Source organism: Acomys russatus, chromosome 16, assembly GCF_903995435.1.
Source record: "Acomys russatus chromosome 16, mAcoRus1.1, whole genome shotgun sequence".
Taxonomy (NCBI): domain Eukaryota; kingdom Metazoa; phylum Chordata; class Mammalia; order Rodentia; family Muridae; genus Acomys; species Acomys russatus.
Genome location: NC_067152.1, coordinates 23,654,429 through 23,667,914, shown reverse-complemented (window position 1 = coordinate 23,667,914; position 13,486 = coordinate 23,654,429). Strand labels below are relative to the sequence as shown.

Sequence of the window (13,486 nt, the reverse complement as noted above, 5' to 3'; positions counted from 1 at the left end):
AAAAAAAAAAAAGATGAGGAAGCCATTAAGGCACTAACTTCTGAGCACTGGTGGAAAGCAAGGAGAGAGCTGCAAGGGCTAGAAAGTGAATATGTTAGAAGGAGAGTTTATGTTAAAGGGTAAGGAAAAGACAAGCCTGAGAAAACAGCTCATGATCAGCCTTAGATGGTTATAAATCAATTTTGCTTTGACGAGAGGAAGGCTTTCACAATGAAAATATTTTGAGAGCTGGGCGTGGTGGCGCACACCTTTAATCCCAGCACTTGGGAGGCAGAGGCAGGAGGATCTCTGTAAATTGGAGACCAGCCTGGTCTACAAAGTGAGTCTAGGACAGCCAAGGCTACACAGAGAAACTCTGTCTCCAAAAACCAAAAAAAGAAAAAATAAATATTTTTTTTTTGAGGAGCTGATATACAATTGGCTTAGAATAAAACAAAGTGGCAGAGTTATGAAAAAGGAAGGCGTGGTAAAGTTCTCAAGGAGAAAAAAGAAACAACTGGCCGTCGACTTCAGCTCTGCCAATTATTAGCTTAGCTGTGTACAGGCCTTGGGCAAGTCATGAACTTTCTATATATTTGCTTTTGCATATATAAAACAGGATGATGTCCACCTCACAGAGCTTCTGAGAAATTAAATGAATGTCCAAAAAGTGTTCAACAAGGGGCTGGGCTAAGAGACCCTGAGTTCAACTCCCAGCAATCATATGTTGCCTCACAACCATCTATAATGTGATCTGATGGCCTCTTCTGCAGATAAAGCACTCATATACAATAAATAAGATAAATAAATCTTAGCCGGGCATGGCGGCACACGCCTTTAATCCCAGCCATATGGGAGCTAGAGGCAGAAGGATTGCTGTGAATTTGAGGCTGAGGCCAGCCTGGTCTACAAACGGAGTCTAGGACAGGCAAGGCTACACAGAGAAACTCTGTCTTGAAAAACCAAACCAAACCAAACCAAAAAAATCTTAAAAGAGTGTTTAACAAGCACTTGATAAAAATTAAAGGCCCATTTTTTTTTTTTTTTTTTTTTTCAGACAGGGTTCCGCTGTGTAGCCTTGGCTGTCCCGGACTCACTTTGGAAATTAAGTTTTGCCTCTTAGAGGTTTCTATAAAGAAATATGCTTTTAGGACTAAGTATTTTTCTCTTGATTTAAAAATAAGTCTAAATTAGAGAGATAACTATGGTGGAGAAAGCCATAGTAGTTGGGCGCTTTCCTGAAAGTTATAATGGTAAAGGGTTTTTCACACACACACAAAAGCAGAAACAAAACTAAGGAGCTTGGGGTGTGGCTCAGCGGCATGGTGCTTGCCTACCTTGTGTGGAAGCTATGAGCTCAACGGGCAGCACCACAGGAAGAAAAGAATCTGGAAACAGATTTCATTATTTTTTGGTTTTTCGAGACAAGGTTTGTGTGTTATCTCGGCTATCCTGGACTCGCTTTATAGGCCAGGCCGGCCTCGAACTCACAGAGACCCACCTGCCTCTGTCTCCCAAGTGCTGGAATTAAAGGTGTGACGCCCGGCTTTATTATGTATGTTTTAAAAATAAAAATCTTACTCTGTGCCCATACTATCCTGGAACTCCCTCTGGAGACCAGGCTGGCCGGTGTTGATCCTCCTGCCTCAGCCTCGGTGCCCAGCTCTGAAGCGTCGTGTTTTTAACATTAAACCATGGGATCCAGTCTTTCTAACGTTTGACGTCACCCTTCCCCGAGGTCCGGATTTCACTGGTTGGAGCGACCTGGATAAACTAAAGGTTTTCTGGTAAAACTGTTCTCAGATCATCCCTTCAACTAGCTATTTAACAGAAAGGAGCCTCGGGTCGGGATTATACCGCTCAGGAAGAACGGCTATTTCCACACGTCACCCCGGATGCACTGACCGCTGCGTAGGCTTCCATTTCCCCCAGCACCTCAGGCGCTCCTGCTGTGGCTCCTCGGGGCAACAGGCCGAGCGCCGCCGACAGGTGCAGCGCGTAGAGCCGCCCTGCGCCTTCCCGTCCGCCGGCCGCGCCCTCGGCGCCCCGCCCCGCCCCCGGCGCGCGCACTCAGCGGGGCCGCGCTCGCCCCGCGGGGTCGCGCACGCAGCCGCCGCCGCCGCCTCCCTCCCTGCCCTCCTCCCCTGCCCTCCCCTCCGCCCCCTTCCCCGTAGGCAGCCCGCCCGCCAACCCGCCCGCACCGCCGCCCGCCCGGCCCAGGCGCCCGCTGGGTCTGTACCCCCGCCCCAGCCTCCCCGGCAGCTCTCCGCAGGCGGTCGCCCGCGCCCGGTGGATGTGGCTGGCAGCCGCCGCCCCCTCCCTCGCTCGCCGCCTGCTCCTCCTCGGCCCTCCGCCTCCTCCCCTCCTTCTCCTCCTCAGCCGTTCCTCTCGCCGCCGCCGCCTCCACCGCCAGGGCCTCGCCGCGATGCCGGAGAAGCGGCCCTTCGAGCGGCTGCCCGCCGAGGTGTCGCCCATCAACTACAGCCTCTGCCTCAAGCCCGACTTGCTGGACTTCACCTTCGAGGGCAAGCTGGAGGCCGCCGCCCAGGTACGGCGACCCTCGGGCTCCAGGGGCGAGCAGTTAGGCCGCGCCCGCGGGCTGGGCAGGAGGCCGGGGCGGGCTGGGCGCGTGGGCCGCGGGACCGAGCGGGAGGTGGGTGCGGCGCACCCCTCGGGGCTGGTGTGCTGGGCCCCGCCGGGCGGGATCGCGCTGCGGGAGCCTGCGGCCAAGCGATCTGTGCGCCCCTCGGGGGCCAGCACACCTGCCTGTAGCGCCCCCCGGTCCTCGTCTTCCGGGGCCCTGGGCTTTGGGAGAAGTCGGGTGGGGGGTGGGGAGCTAAGAAGGGGATAGGAGTGCCTGTTTGGTCCCAGCCCTGTGGACTGGGTTCTGTTCTAGTTGTCCCTTCACTCCACCGCGCATAGATTGGAAGGGGCGGTCATCAGGCACTTGGGAGTAAGGAGGGGGACGTCTAGGAAGGTTCGTGGCGGGGAGGGGGGGGGCAGTGGAACGAGAATGTTAATCCCAGGCAGCCTCACCGAGTTCTCTCGGCCTGATCCTGCCCAAGGGGCCGGGTTTCCAGGATGATCCGCCCCCTCCCCCCCCTTCCCCTCAAATGACAGTGCAGCCGTGACTTTGTTCTCTCTTAACCTCCAGAGAAGCTGAAGGAGGACCCCAGCTCCTCTTCTCCTTTCTGCCTTGCTCCCCAAACCTGTAAACCTGGTGGATTTATTTCTGCAGGGATGGTTTGCTTAGCAGTCCCCTCTTCTGAAAGAAAGCTCTCAGTCTTAGCCTGCCACTGGTTGAAAATATTCCATTACTCTTCTTTGCAGTTTTTTTTTCTTTTTTTTTTTTTTGGTGAATCATACGCTCCTCCCTCCTCTCCGAAGTATTTATCTGGCAGTATTGTTTGATTTTTGGAGACCGTTTAGTGTAGATGGCTCACAAAGGTCCCAAAAGAGACATTTATGATAGATAGGCCGAGGTGCGTGATGTGCTGGGAAATCAGACATGAAAACTGGGAGCTGTTTAATAGCTCTATGTGAGTGGTGGTAGATATAATTGGTTCCGTTTCTTTTCCTACTAGGGGTGGGGAAGCAGGAGCAGTAGAGGAAGCCAGGACAGTAGGCCTCAACCTGAAAGATAGGGTGTGTGTTGCAGTGAGATGCCAGAAGTGAAGACTAGTACTTGGGTGAACTGAAAGCCAAGATAGTAGGATACTCAGTTTAAAGAATGGTGTAAAAGTACAGAATTTAGAAGCACGCTTGTTAGATTTGGGGCATTGGTTTGAAAGCTTGAAGGTTCTAGGCGCTGGGCAGCCTCAAAAGGAGAACTTTTGTGACAGGGAAAATTTATATTTTTCTGTCAAGGATAGAAATGAGGATGAATGCATGTTGGGTCTAAATTAGGATTTGAAAGTGTCATTTAGGAAACTCTGGTGTGTGCCAAGTGACTTCAGTTTGATATATATTGGCAGGGGTCAGATAGAAGGGATTGTAAACAGTAGAGTGTCTGCGACCTTTGGAGGAAGGACCTAGCCTTGGATGACTTCGAATTATATGAAAGAAGTTGACATGAGTTCATGAATCTGGAAGGTGTGCATATCGAGCGAAGGAATTTGAGGAAAAAAAATAGTGCCGATTTTTTTACTGGTTATTAAGTGAGCTTTATTGAAGGGTTAGAGCAACACGCAGCAATATGCTGCTTCCCTCCTCCTTCCCCCTTTAAAAATGTGTTTGTGTGTGAGTGGGTGGGGGGTGCGTGGGCGCCATGGCCTGTATGGTTCCCCGACAACCTTCTCTTACCTTTTCATTGTGGGATCTTGGGTTCTAACTCAGGCTGTTTGGCTTTCATAGCAATCACTTTTAACACTTTCTACATTTCTAAAGAGTTGAAAACAAGCCTGGCACAGTCGGGGCGGTGGTGCAGAGGCAGGCCCAGCAGTTGGGAGGCAGAGGCAGGTGGATCGATGTGAGTTTGAGGCCAGCCTGGTCTACAAAGTGAGTCTAGGATTCTAGGATGGCCAAGATAACATAGAGAGACCCTGTCTCGAAAAACCAAAAAAAAAAAAAAAACCAAAAAAAAAAAAAAAAAAGAGAGAGAGAGAGAGAAGGAAAAAGAAAACAAGCCTAGCATACACCTTTAATCCCAGCACTTGTGGGAGGCAGAGGCAGGCAGATCTCTGAGTTCGTGGCCAACCTGGTCTACAGAGGGAGTTCCAGGTCAGCCAGGACCACACAGAGAAAACCAAAAAATAAAAAATAAAAAGGAGATGAACTATGTAGAAAGTTGGTTTCTGCCATTGAGGAATCACAAGGTTCTATGCCAACCATCAGCAGGACTGGCTAGGTTTCTTTGAGAAGGAGCTCTGGTTATCCAGGCTGGCCTTGAATTTGTGCCTCAGTCCTCAGCCTTCAGAGCAGTTTGGATTCTAAGCGTGGGCTTTTGTGTCTGTCTGATTTGTGAATTTCATACAAGGAAGTAAGTGGATCTTTTTAATAGAATAAACTTTACAAAAATTAAGAAAACATTTCTGTCACTTATATATTTTGTGTGTTCCTCTGTGGGTGTGGGAATGAGTGAGAGTGTTCATCTCTGGGGTGCTGTGGCATGCCTGTGGAGGTCATTGGACAACTTTTGGCATTAGCTCTGTCTTTCCACAATGTGGGCTCTGGGATTGAGCTCAAGACAAGAGTTTTGGCAGCAAATGCCTTTACCCACTGATCCATCTTCCTGGCCTTCAAAAAAAATTTTTTTCCCCTCAGAAATTCTTTTAAGACTATGTGGCCCTGTCTCAAAACAAACAAACAAAAAGACTAGGTGGCAACACAAAGATGGAGTGATAGTGAATCTAACTATCATGAGCTAATTAAGGGATAATTGGACTTTCATTTGTTCCTTTGGAAGTAGAAGAGAATTTCAACAGTTAGAGCAACTAGATCCATGAATTGAAGCCATATGCTTAAATTGTGGCAATAGGTGGTATCACTGGAAAATAAAAATATTCTAAAATTTACATTGACATTAGATCACTTGCTTAGCAATTGATATCATATTTGAAAGTTGTATGGAGAAACCCTGTGTGTGTGTGTGTGTGTGTGTGTGTGTGTGTGTGTGTGTATGTGTGTAGAAAGTTGCACGATTGCCTTAGTTGTTTTATTTTTTTTCTGAGACTGGTTTTCTCTGTGTAGCCTTGGCTGTTCTAGACTCCCATTGTAGACCAGGCTGGCCTCGAACTCTCAGAGATCCACCTGCCTCTGCCTCCCAGAGCGCTGGGATTACAGGTGTGTGTCACTACTGCCTGGTGTTGGTTCCAAAATTTTATGGCAGAGTATTTGTACAGGTTATACATTAGAAACCTGGTGTATTTTTAACCTGAAAGGTCCAAAAAAAAAGAAAAAGAAAATAGGCAATGGTGTAGTAAAAATTGTCATTTTACATAGATGAATTTTCTTTCTTTTTTTTTTAGACAGGGTTTTTCTATGTAGTCTTGGCTATCCTGTAGATTGATCGTAGATCAGGCTGACCTTGAATTTAGAGATACACCTGCCTCTGTCTCCTGGGTGCTGAGATTGAAGTTGTGTGACACAGCCATGCAGACCCACAGGTGACCACCAGGCCCTGCTTTCAGTGAGTTTTTCTTGTGATTTTGAAATGAGGTCTTATACTCGGTGGCCCAGCCTGCCTTGGAACCCAGCTGTGTACTCCTGGCCACCTTCGAAGCTCATCAGCTCTCCTGCCTTCGGAACCCAGGACAGTAAGCAGGAGCCACCGTGCTCAGCTTCTCAGATCCTGAAGTGTCTTGTGGGCCTAGAGAGATGTTTTAGGCTTATAATTTTATTTTCACTTTTATGTTGGATATTTTTGATCAGTATATGTCTTCAGAAATTTCAAAATCTGATCTGCCACTCTTGATGATTGATTAAATTGGATTATAGGTCTATGTGACTGAAGTCCTTGGTTGAGGAACTAGAACAAGAGGTGGGCACTCTCCTGTGGATATACTCTGTCTCAAGAAATTAACTTCATCCATGAAGCCCAAAAATCAGGTTATACCAGCTAGTTTCTGGGCTCTACCAACAAATTATCCATGTTGCTGATGACTACACTGGCAGTAAGACAAGAGTGACAGCTACAGGGGTTGGCTTGGCTAAAAGCTTGCCATCTAAGTAAATGTTACTGTTAATCCTCTGTTGTGAAAACTTATTCCCAGTTTTTTTCCAAGTCTTTTTATTGTAATCATGGTGACAGTTTGTAATTACTTTAGAAAAACAGAGAAATTAATAACATGTTAGCATTATGTTAGCTCATTAATTGGTCTTAAATTTGAGGTGTTACTGGTGTAGCTTAATGCTAAAATGTCTGCTTCAAGGGCCTGTGTTCAGTGCCCAGCAAATAGAGCTTAGAAGATGGGAAGAAGGAATTTCCTCATGTTTTTATGTTCAGCTTTTTAAAAAATGTATCTATAAAATAAGACATATAAGGCACTAAGATAGGCATGGTGGCTCATGCCTGTAATTTTAGCCCTTAGGGAGTGGGAGGATTAATTACCACAAGTTCAAGGCCAGTTCCAAATCAGCCAGGGTATGGCCCTGACAAACTGACAGACAGACTGACACATGAAAGAAAGATAAGAGATTAAAAAAAAAAAAAAAATCCAAAAAACAAGCAAACCACAGCTGGGTGGTAGAGTCCTTGCTTAGGATTTAGGCTGTGCAGGAACTTAGTTCCCAGCAGCACTACTCCCGCAAAATACAACTTCCATTTACTAAGCTTTTGTCTGAAGTTACCTGGCATTGAATTGTGTAGTGAATTTTGCATATAAGCCATACTTACCTTTGAAACATTTAACTTCTTAAAAAATATTCACTGGTTTGGAAGGCTAATTTGTTCTCTGGATTTCTTTCTTTCTTTCTTTCTTTTTTTTTTTTTTTTTTGGTTTTTCGAGACAGGGTTTCTCTGTGTAGCCTTGGCCATCCTGGACTCACTTTGTAGACCAGGCTGGCCTCGAACTCACAGCGATCCGCCTGCCTCTGCCTCCCGAGTGCTGGGATTAAAGGCGTGCGCCACCACGCCCGGCTTCTTTTTTTTTTTGTTTAAATAAAGATTTATTTACTTATTATGTATACAAATCTTGTTATAGATGGTTGTGAGCCAACCTGTGGTTGCTGGGAATTGAACTCATGACCTTTGGAAGAGCAGCCAGTGCTCTTAACCTCTGAGCCATCTCTCCAGCCCCTGGATTTCTTTTTCTAAGTGCTGGATCATTCTCAATACCTGTCGTTGATGTTAGAATACTTAAAGGAATTACCTGAAGCGCAGCACTGTGTAACTCGTTAACTTAGTACCTGCCCTTTGAAGTTGCTTTGTGTGTTCCCAGCACACTGCTTCTTGCTGTGGACTGCGTCTTGTCACGCTGCCTGTGGTGTACTTGGTCTTCTCTTCTGTTTCACTGATGTTGAGCAGAAAGGCCTATGTAGTGAGTCAGGCAAGCTGGTTTGAACTTAAAAATGAATTACTAAGTGAGAGTTTGATGGGCTCTCTTCTAACTGAACAGTATGGGCTTTGCTGTATGGACTTTGTATTATCTATCCTGACATTGTGTACAAGCCTTGTTTTGTTTGGTTTAACTTCCTGGTTCTAGATTATCAATTATACAGCCTGGATAGATGTGGTCTTGAGTAGCAGCTTATCTATGAAGCTTCTTTGAACTTTGTTTCATAAGTGAGCCGGTTTTTATTGTAAAGTAAATCTATTCTAATCTGTACATGAGCCAATGGCAAAGAACTGAGTCTTCTGATAGTTGTTTTTTTGTTTTTGTTTTTCGAGACAGGGTCTCTCTGTGTAGCCTTGACTGTCCTGGACTCACTTTGTAGACCAGGCTGGCCTCGAACTCACAACGATCCGCCTGTCTCTGCCTCCCAAGTGCCGGGATTAAAGACGAGCGCCACCATGCCTGGCCCGCTGTTTAGTTGTTAACTGAGCTCAACACCCCAGATTTTACAGATTTTCCTTTGAACATACGAACCTGTGGTTTTGGTTTATTTGGTCATTTGTAATCTTTTCAAATTTTATTTATTTTATTTTAAAAATTTATTTAATTTTACTTTATGTGCATTAGTGTGACAATGTCAGATCACCTGGAATTGGAGTTACAGACAATTGTAAACTGCCATGTCGGTGCTGGGAATTGAACCTGGGTCCTCTGGAAGAGCAAACAGTGCTCTTAACCACTGAACCATCTCTCCAGACCCTTGAAACTTTAATTTAAATCAGGAAATATCTTAGAAATACAGATAACAACTTACTTAGATTTACTATTTTTGTCTCATTGCTTCAGCCTGTTTCTATTATTTTTTTTGGAAAATGTCACAGATAGGAGCTGGAGTTGCAACTCAGCTGCTCAGCGTGCTCTTCCAGTGTGCTGGGTTTGCAGCTTGTCCCCTAGCACTGTCTGGCCCTGAGTGGCTTCTCCTATCTCAGTGCTTGGAAGCTAAAGGCAGGAGGACCACAAGTTTAATGTTATTCTTGTCTGCACAGTATTCAAGACCTGTCTAGTCTACATGATGCCTTGCCCTCCTGGACGCCTACCCCCCCCACCCCCCACCACCAAGGGGAAAAAGGCCTGGTATGGTGGCACACACCTCTAATTGCAGCATATGGGAGGCAGAGGCAGGTGGATCTTGGAGCTTGAGACCAAACTCATTCAAGGACAGCCAGAGCCATAAAGAGAGACCCTGTTTCAAAGCAGGGTGGGGTGGATAAATAGTCATGAATAGCACTAAAATTTATTTTCATGTCTTACCGTGCTCAAAGGTAACTCCTGTTGGCTGCCTGGAGATAAGTGTGTAATATACCTATGTATAGTTTCAATTTTATAATGTTTATAAGTAGTCACAAAATATAAATGTCAATATTCTGTGTATTTAAACTTTTTTTTTTGAGGCATATGTTTCTGCCTCTCAAGTACTAGGATAAATATACGTGTGTGTGTGTGTGTGTGTGTGTGTGTGTGTGTGTGTCTGTGTGTAGTTATTGATGGCTGGGAGTGGTGGTGCATGCATGTAATCCTAACTCTTTGGAGGCATAGACATATGGTTCTCAAGTTCCAGCCAGAATTACCATAGTGAGTTTGAGGCCAGCCTAAGCTACAAAGCAAACTATCTTAGAGATGGGGGAGGGGAGAGGGAGAACATGAATTTATTTGGTTTCCTTCGACTTGCTCTTTTCAGCATCTCTTGCAAGAAATTTAGCTAAGTTAGAATTGACTGGTTATTTGTGTCTCACTGACCTGAGAAATTATAGTTCTGCTCAACACAACAATTACTGAAGTTTTTTGTTTTTTATTTATTTTATGTATGAGTGCTTTCTCTGCATGTGTGCCTGCATGTCAGAAGAGGGCATCAGATTGCAGTGTAGATGGTTGTGAGCCACCGTGTGGTTGTTGGGAATTGAGCTCAGGACCTCAGAAGAGCAGATAGTGTCCTAACCACTGAGCTGTCTCTCCAGCCCCTATTACAAAGTGCTAACCGTGGAATCACTTGTCTCGGGCTTCAAATGATTGTTTGTAGTTATAACATTGGACATTTTTCTTTATTAACTTATCTGGATTTGCCAATTAGTAAAAAAAAAAAAAAAAACCAAACTATTGAGTCTTACCCCAGTAAATATAAGGTTTATTTACTGTGCATCTGATTATAGCACTGTGTGAAGTCTTCCAACAGCAAGGACCTGATGATGTAGCATGTTATTTGATTGCAGAGAAGGGTCATTCAGGAAAAACTGTCCATTGTTAGCTCTGTAGCTCTGGAAGCTTCCATTGTATAACTGTTACCAAGGACCATGCTACTGCTTTAGTATAGCCTTACTTTTATGTGGCTCATTTGAAGGACAGTCTATAGAAATCCAAAGACTTAATCAGGGGCCTGAAACAAAGAAATGACATTCTGCTCTTTTATGCTATTAAATAGAAGAATTGAAAGTGAGTTTATTATCAGTACAATTTATAGGCCAATTTAAGCACTTCCCTTTTTTTTTTTTGGTTTTTCGAGATGGGTTTTTCTATGTATCTTGGCCATTTTGGACTCTGTAGACCACAGCAATCCTCCTGCCTCTGCCTCCCAAGTGCTGGGATTAAAGGCGTGAGCCACCACGCCAGGTGCATTTCACTTTTTTATTGTTTGCTTGTTTATTTTTTGAAACAAAGTTTCTCTGTGTAGCCCTGGCTGTCCTGAAATGAGCTTTGTAAGCCAGGCTGGCCTTGAACGCACAAAGATCTGCCTGCCTATGAGTATTGGTATTACAGGTGCCACCATGCCCAACTTTCCCCCCCTTGAGACAGTGTTTCTCTGTGTAGCCCTGGCTGGCCTGGAACTCAAGACCAGGCTGGCCTTGAATTCACAGCGCTGCCTTCATCTGCCTCCAGAGTGCTGGGAATAAAGGGGTGAGCCACCATTGTCCAGCTCGGTTGTTTTTTTAAATGCATCTCTAATAAAGGGCAAAATATATTGATTGATATTTAAAAGGTTTAATGGAGTAAGACAAATTTCTCTGTGTAGCTCTGCATGTCCTGGGACTTACTATATAAACCAGGCTGGCCGTGAACTCAGAATTGCCTCTCTCTGCCAGGAGGTTTTTTTTGGGGTGGGGGAGTTGAGACAGGGTTTTTCTGTGTAGCCTTGGCTGTCCTGGACTCACTTTGTAGACCAGGCTGGCCTCGAACTCACAGGGATATGCCTGACTCTGCCTCCCAAGTGCTGGGATTAAAGGCATGTGCCATCACTCCCAGCAGGAGTTTTATTTTTAAGATAACATATTTTTGTTCCTCTGGCTTTTTTTACTCTTCTAAAAATGTCAGTACCCTGAGACAAGAAAGTAGCGGTTAAGTAACAAATTGCTTGATTTGTTAGTACAAACAGGTAGATTTTCCCCTAACAACAGGAGGGATGAGAACATATGGTAATTTGTGGTTTGCAAAGGCAGAGGCAGGCAGATCTCTGAGTTCAAGGCAAACCTGGTTTACAGAGGAAGTTCCAGGACAGTCAGGGCTACTCACACAGAATCTTTGTCTTGAAAGACAAACAAACAAACAAATAAAAACAACAAAAAATTCAGTTTATGAATAGGGAAAAGGTTTATTAGTCATTACCAGTTGGGCATAAAGGTATTGATTGGGTGTATTCTGGTAAAATACAATACAATAGGAAGAAATATTGCCACTTAAAAAAGTTAAACTAGGTTACATTTTTGGTTTGAAATAGATTTACAAGAACTAAAATTTAGGGCTGGAGAGATGGGTCAGAGGTTAAGAGCACTGACTGCTCTTCAGAGGTCCTGAGTTCAATTCCCAGCAACCACATGGTGGCTCACAACCATCTATAATGTAATGTGATTTAATGTCCTCTTCTGGCCTGCAGGTGTACATGCAGGCAAAACACTGTATACATAATATTCAATAAATATTAAAAAAAAGAACTAAAATTTAAAATGTGTGTGTGTGTGTATGTGTGTGTGTGTTGTAGCTTGAATTAAGGACCTTGTATATTCTAGTGATAAGAGTTTAAACAAGTTCCCAGGGGAAAACAGAAGATGCTTAGTAATCAGTTTTAGTTATTTAGGAGGATTATAATTAAAACCATAGAATGCCAATTAATGCTTACCAGATTGTTAGACACTTAAAAAAAAAAAGATTTATTTATCTATTATATATACAATGTTCTTCCTGCACTCTAGAAGAGGGCATTAGATCTTATTATAGATGGTTGTGAGCCACCATGGGGTTGCTGGGAATTGAACTCAGGACCTCTGGAAGAGCAGACAGTGCGCTTAACTACTGAGCCATCTATCCAGTCCTGGACTTGCTTTGTAGGTCACAGAGACCCTACCTCTGCCTCCCTGATTGCTAGGATTACAAGTGTGCACCACTTCGCCCGGCTTGTTGGGCATTTTTTAAGTGGTTTAGAATGCACTGATTTCTTTCTTTTCTTTTCCTTTCTTCCATCCTTTCTTTTTTTCTTTTTGGTTTTTTGAGAGACGTTCTCTGTGTAGCCTTGGCTGTCCTGGACTCACTTGTAGACCAGGCTGGCCTCAAACTCACAAAGATCCACCTGCCTCAGCCTCCCAAGTGTACCATGCCAGGCGAATTTTCTTTATTCTTTATATAGTAGTGTCGGTTGGAACTACTCTGGAGGGAATTTGTCAAGTCTTGTTTTTGTTTTTAAGATTTATTTTGTGTATATGAGTGCTCTATTTGCATGTACACCTGCAGACCAAAAGAGGGCACTAGATCACATTATAAATGCTTATGAGCCACCATGTGGTTCCTGGGACTTGAACTCAGGACCTCTGGAAGAATAGACACTGCTCTTAACCTCTGAGCCACCTCTCCAGCCCCAAGTCTTGGTATTTTTGGAAAATATATCCTGTCCAGAAAGACTGTCATTACGTTTCTTTCTCTGGAAAAAAAAAAAAAATCTTGCATGGGCACAGGAACACTAGACCAGGATGTTTATTGTAGTAGGGTCTTGTTTATATGTAATACAAACAAGCAACAAAGCAGTGTGTTCTTTAAAAATGGAAATAAACTTCTTTAGGAAGTCTGGATAAATAACTGCTTTATTTATAGGATGGAACACTAAAAGAGAGTTCAAATTAGTTAGATCATGCCAGGTGTGATAGTGCATGCCCTTAAACTCAGTGGAGGCTGAAGCAGGTGAACTTCTCTGAGTCCCAGGACAGCCTGGTCTACTTAGTGAGTTCTAGGATAGCAAGGGCTATATAGTGACTTCCTGACTTTAAAGCAACAAATACACTTAGGTGTATAATGTGTATATATAAGTATGTTAAGCTTGCATGTGTTCCCTCAGCCCATCTCCAGAAGTCATATCTTAAGTGAGGAAAGTTATTTGGGAAAGGTGGTGCATATACATACTTTATTATCTACGTAAAATGTGAAGAACAGTTTGTAGCCGGCCGTGTGGCGCACGCCTTTAACCCCAGCACTCGGGAGAC

At 44.4% G+C, this 13,486-nt stretch overlaps 1 protein-coding gene across 1 annotated transcript in view; it reads left to right on the top strand.

Annotated features, from left to right (window-relative positions):
* The first annotated feature begins 2,214 nt into the window (after nt 1-2,214).
* Npepps (aminopeptidase puromycin sensitive) overlaps nt 2,215-13,486 on the top strand; it is an 82,113-nt gene continuing 70,841 nt past the window's right edge. Inside the window, exon 1 of the mRNA XM_051158442.1 lies at nt 2,215-2,527. Within this exon, the coding sequence (XP_051014399.1) occupies nt 2,273-2,527 (255 nt within the window). The 5' untranslated portion in view covers nt 2,215-2,272. The remainder of the gene's footprint in view (nt 2,528-13,486) is intronic.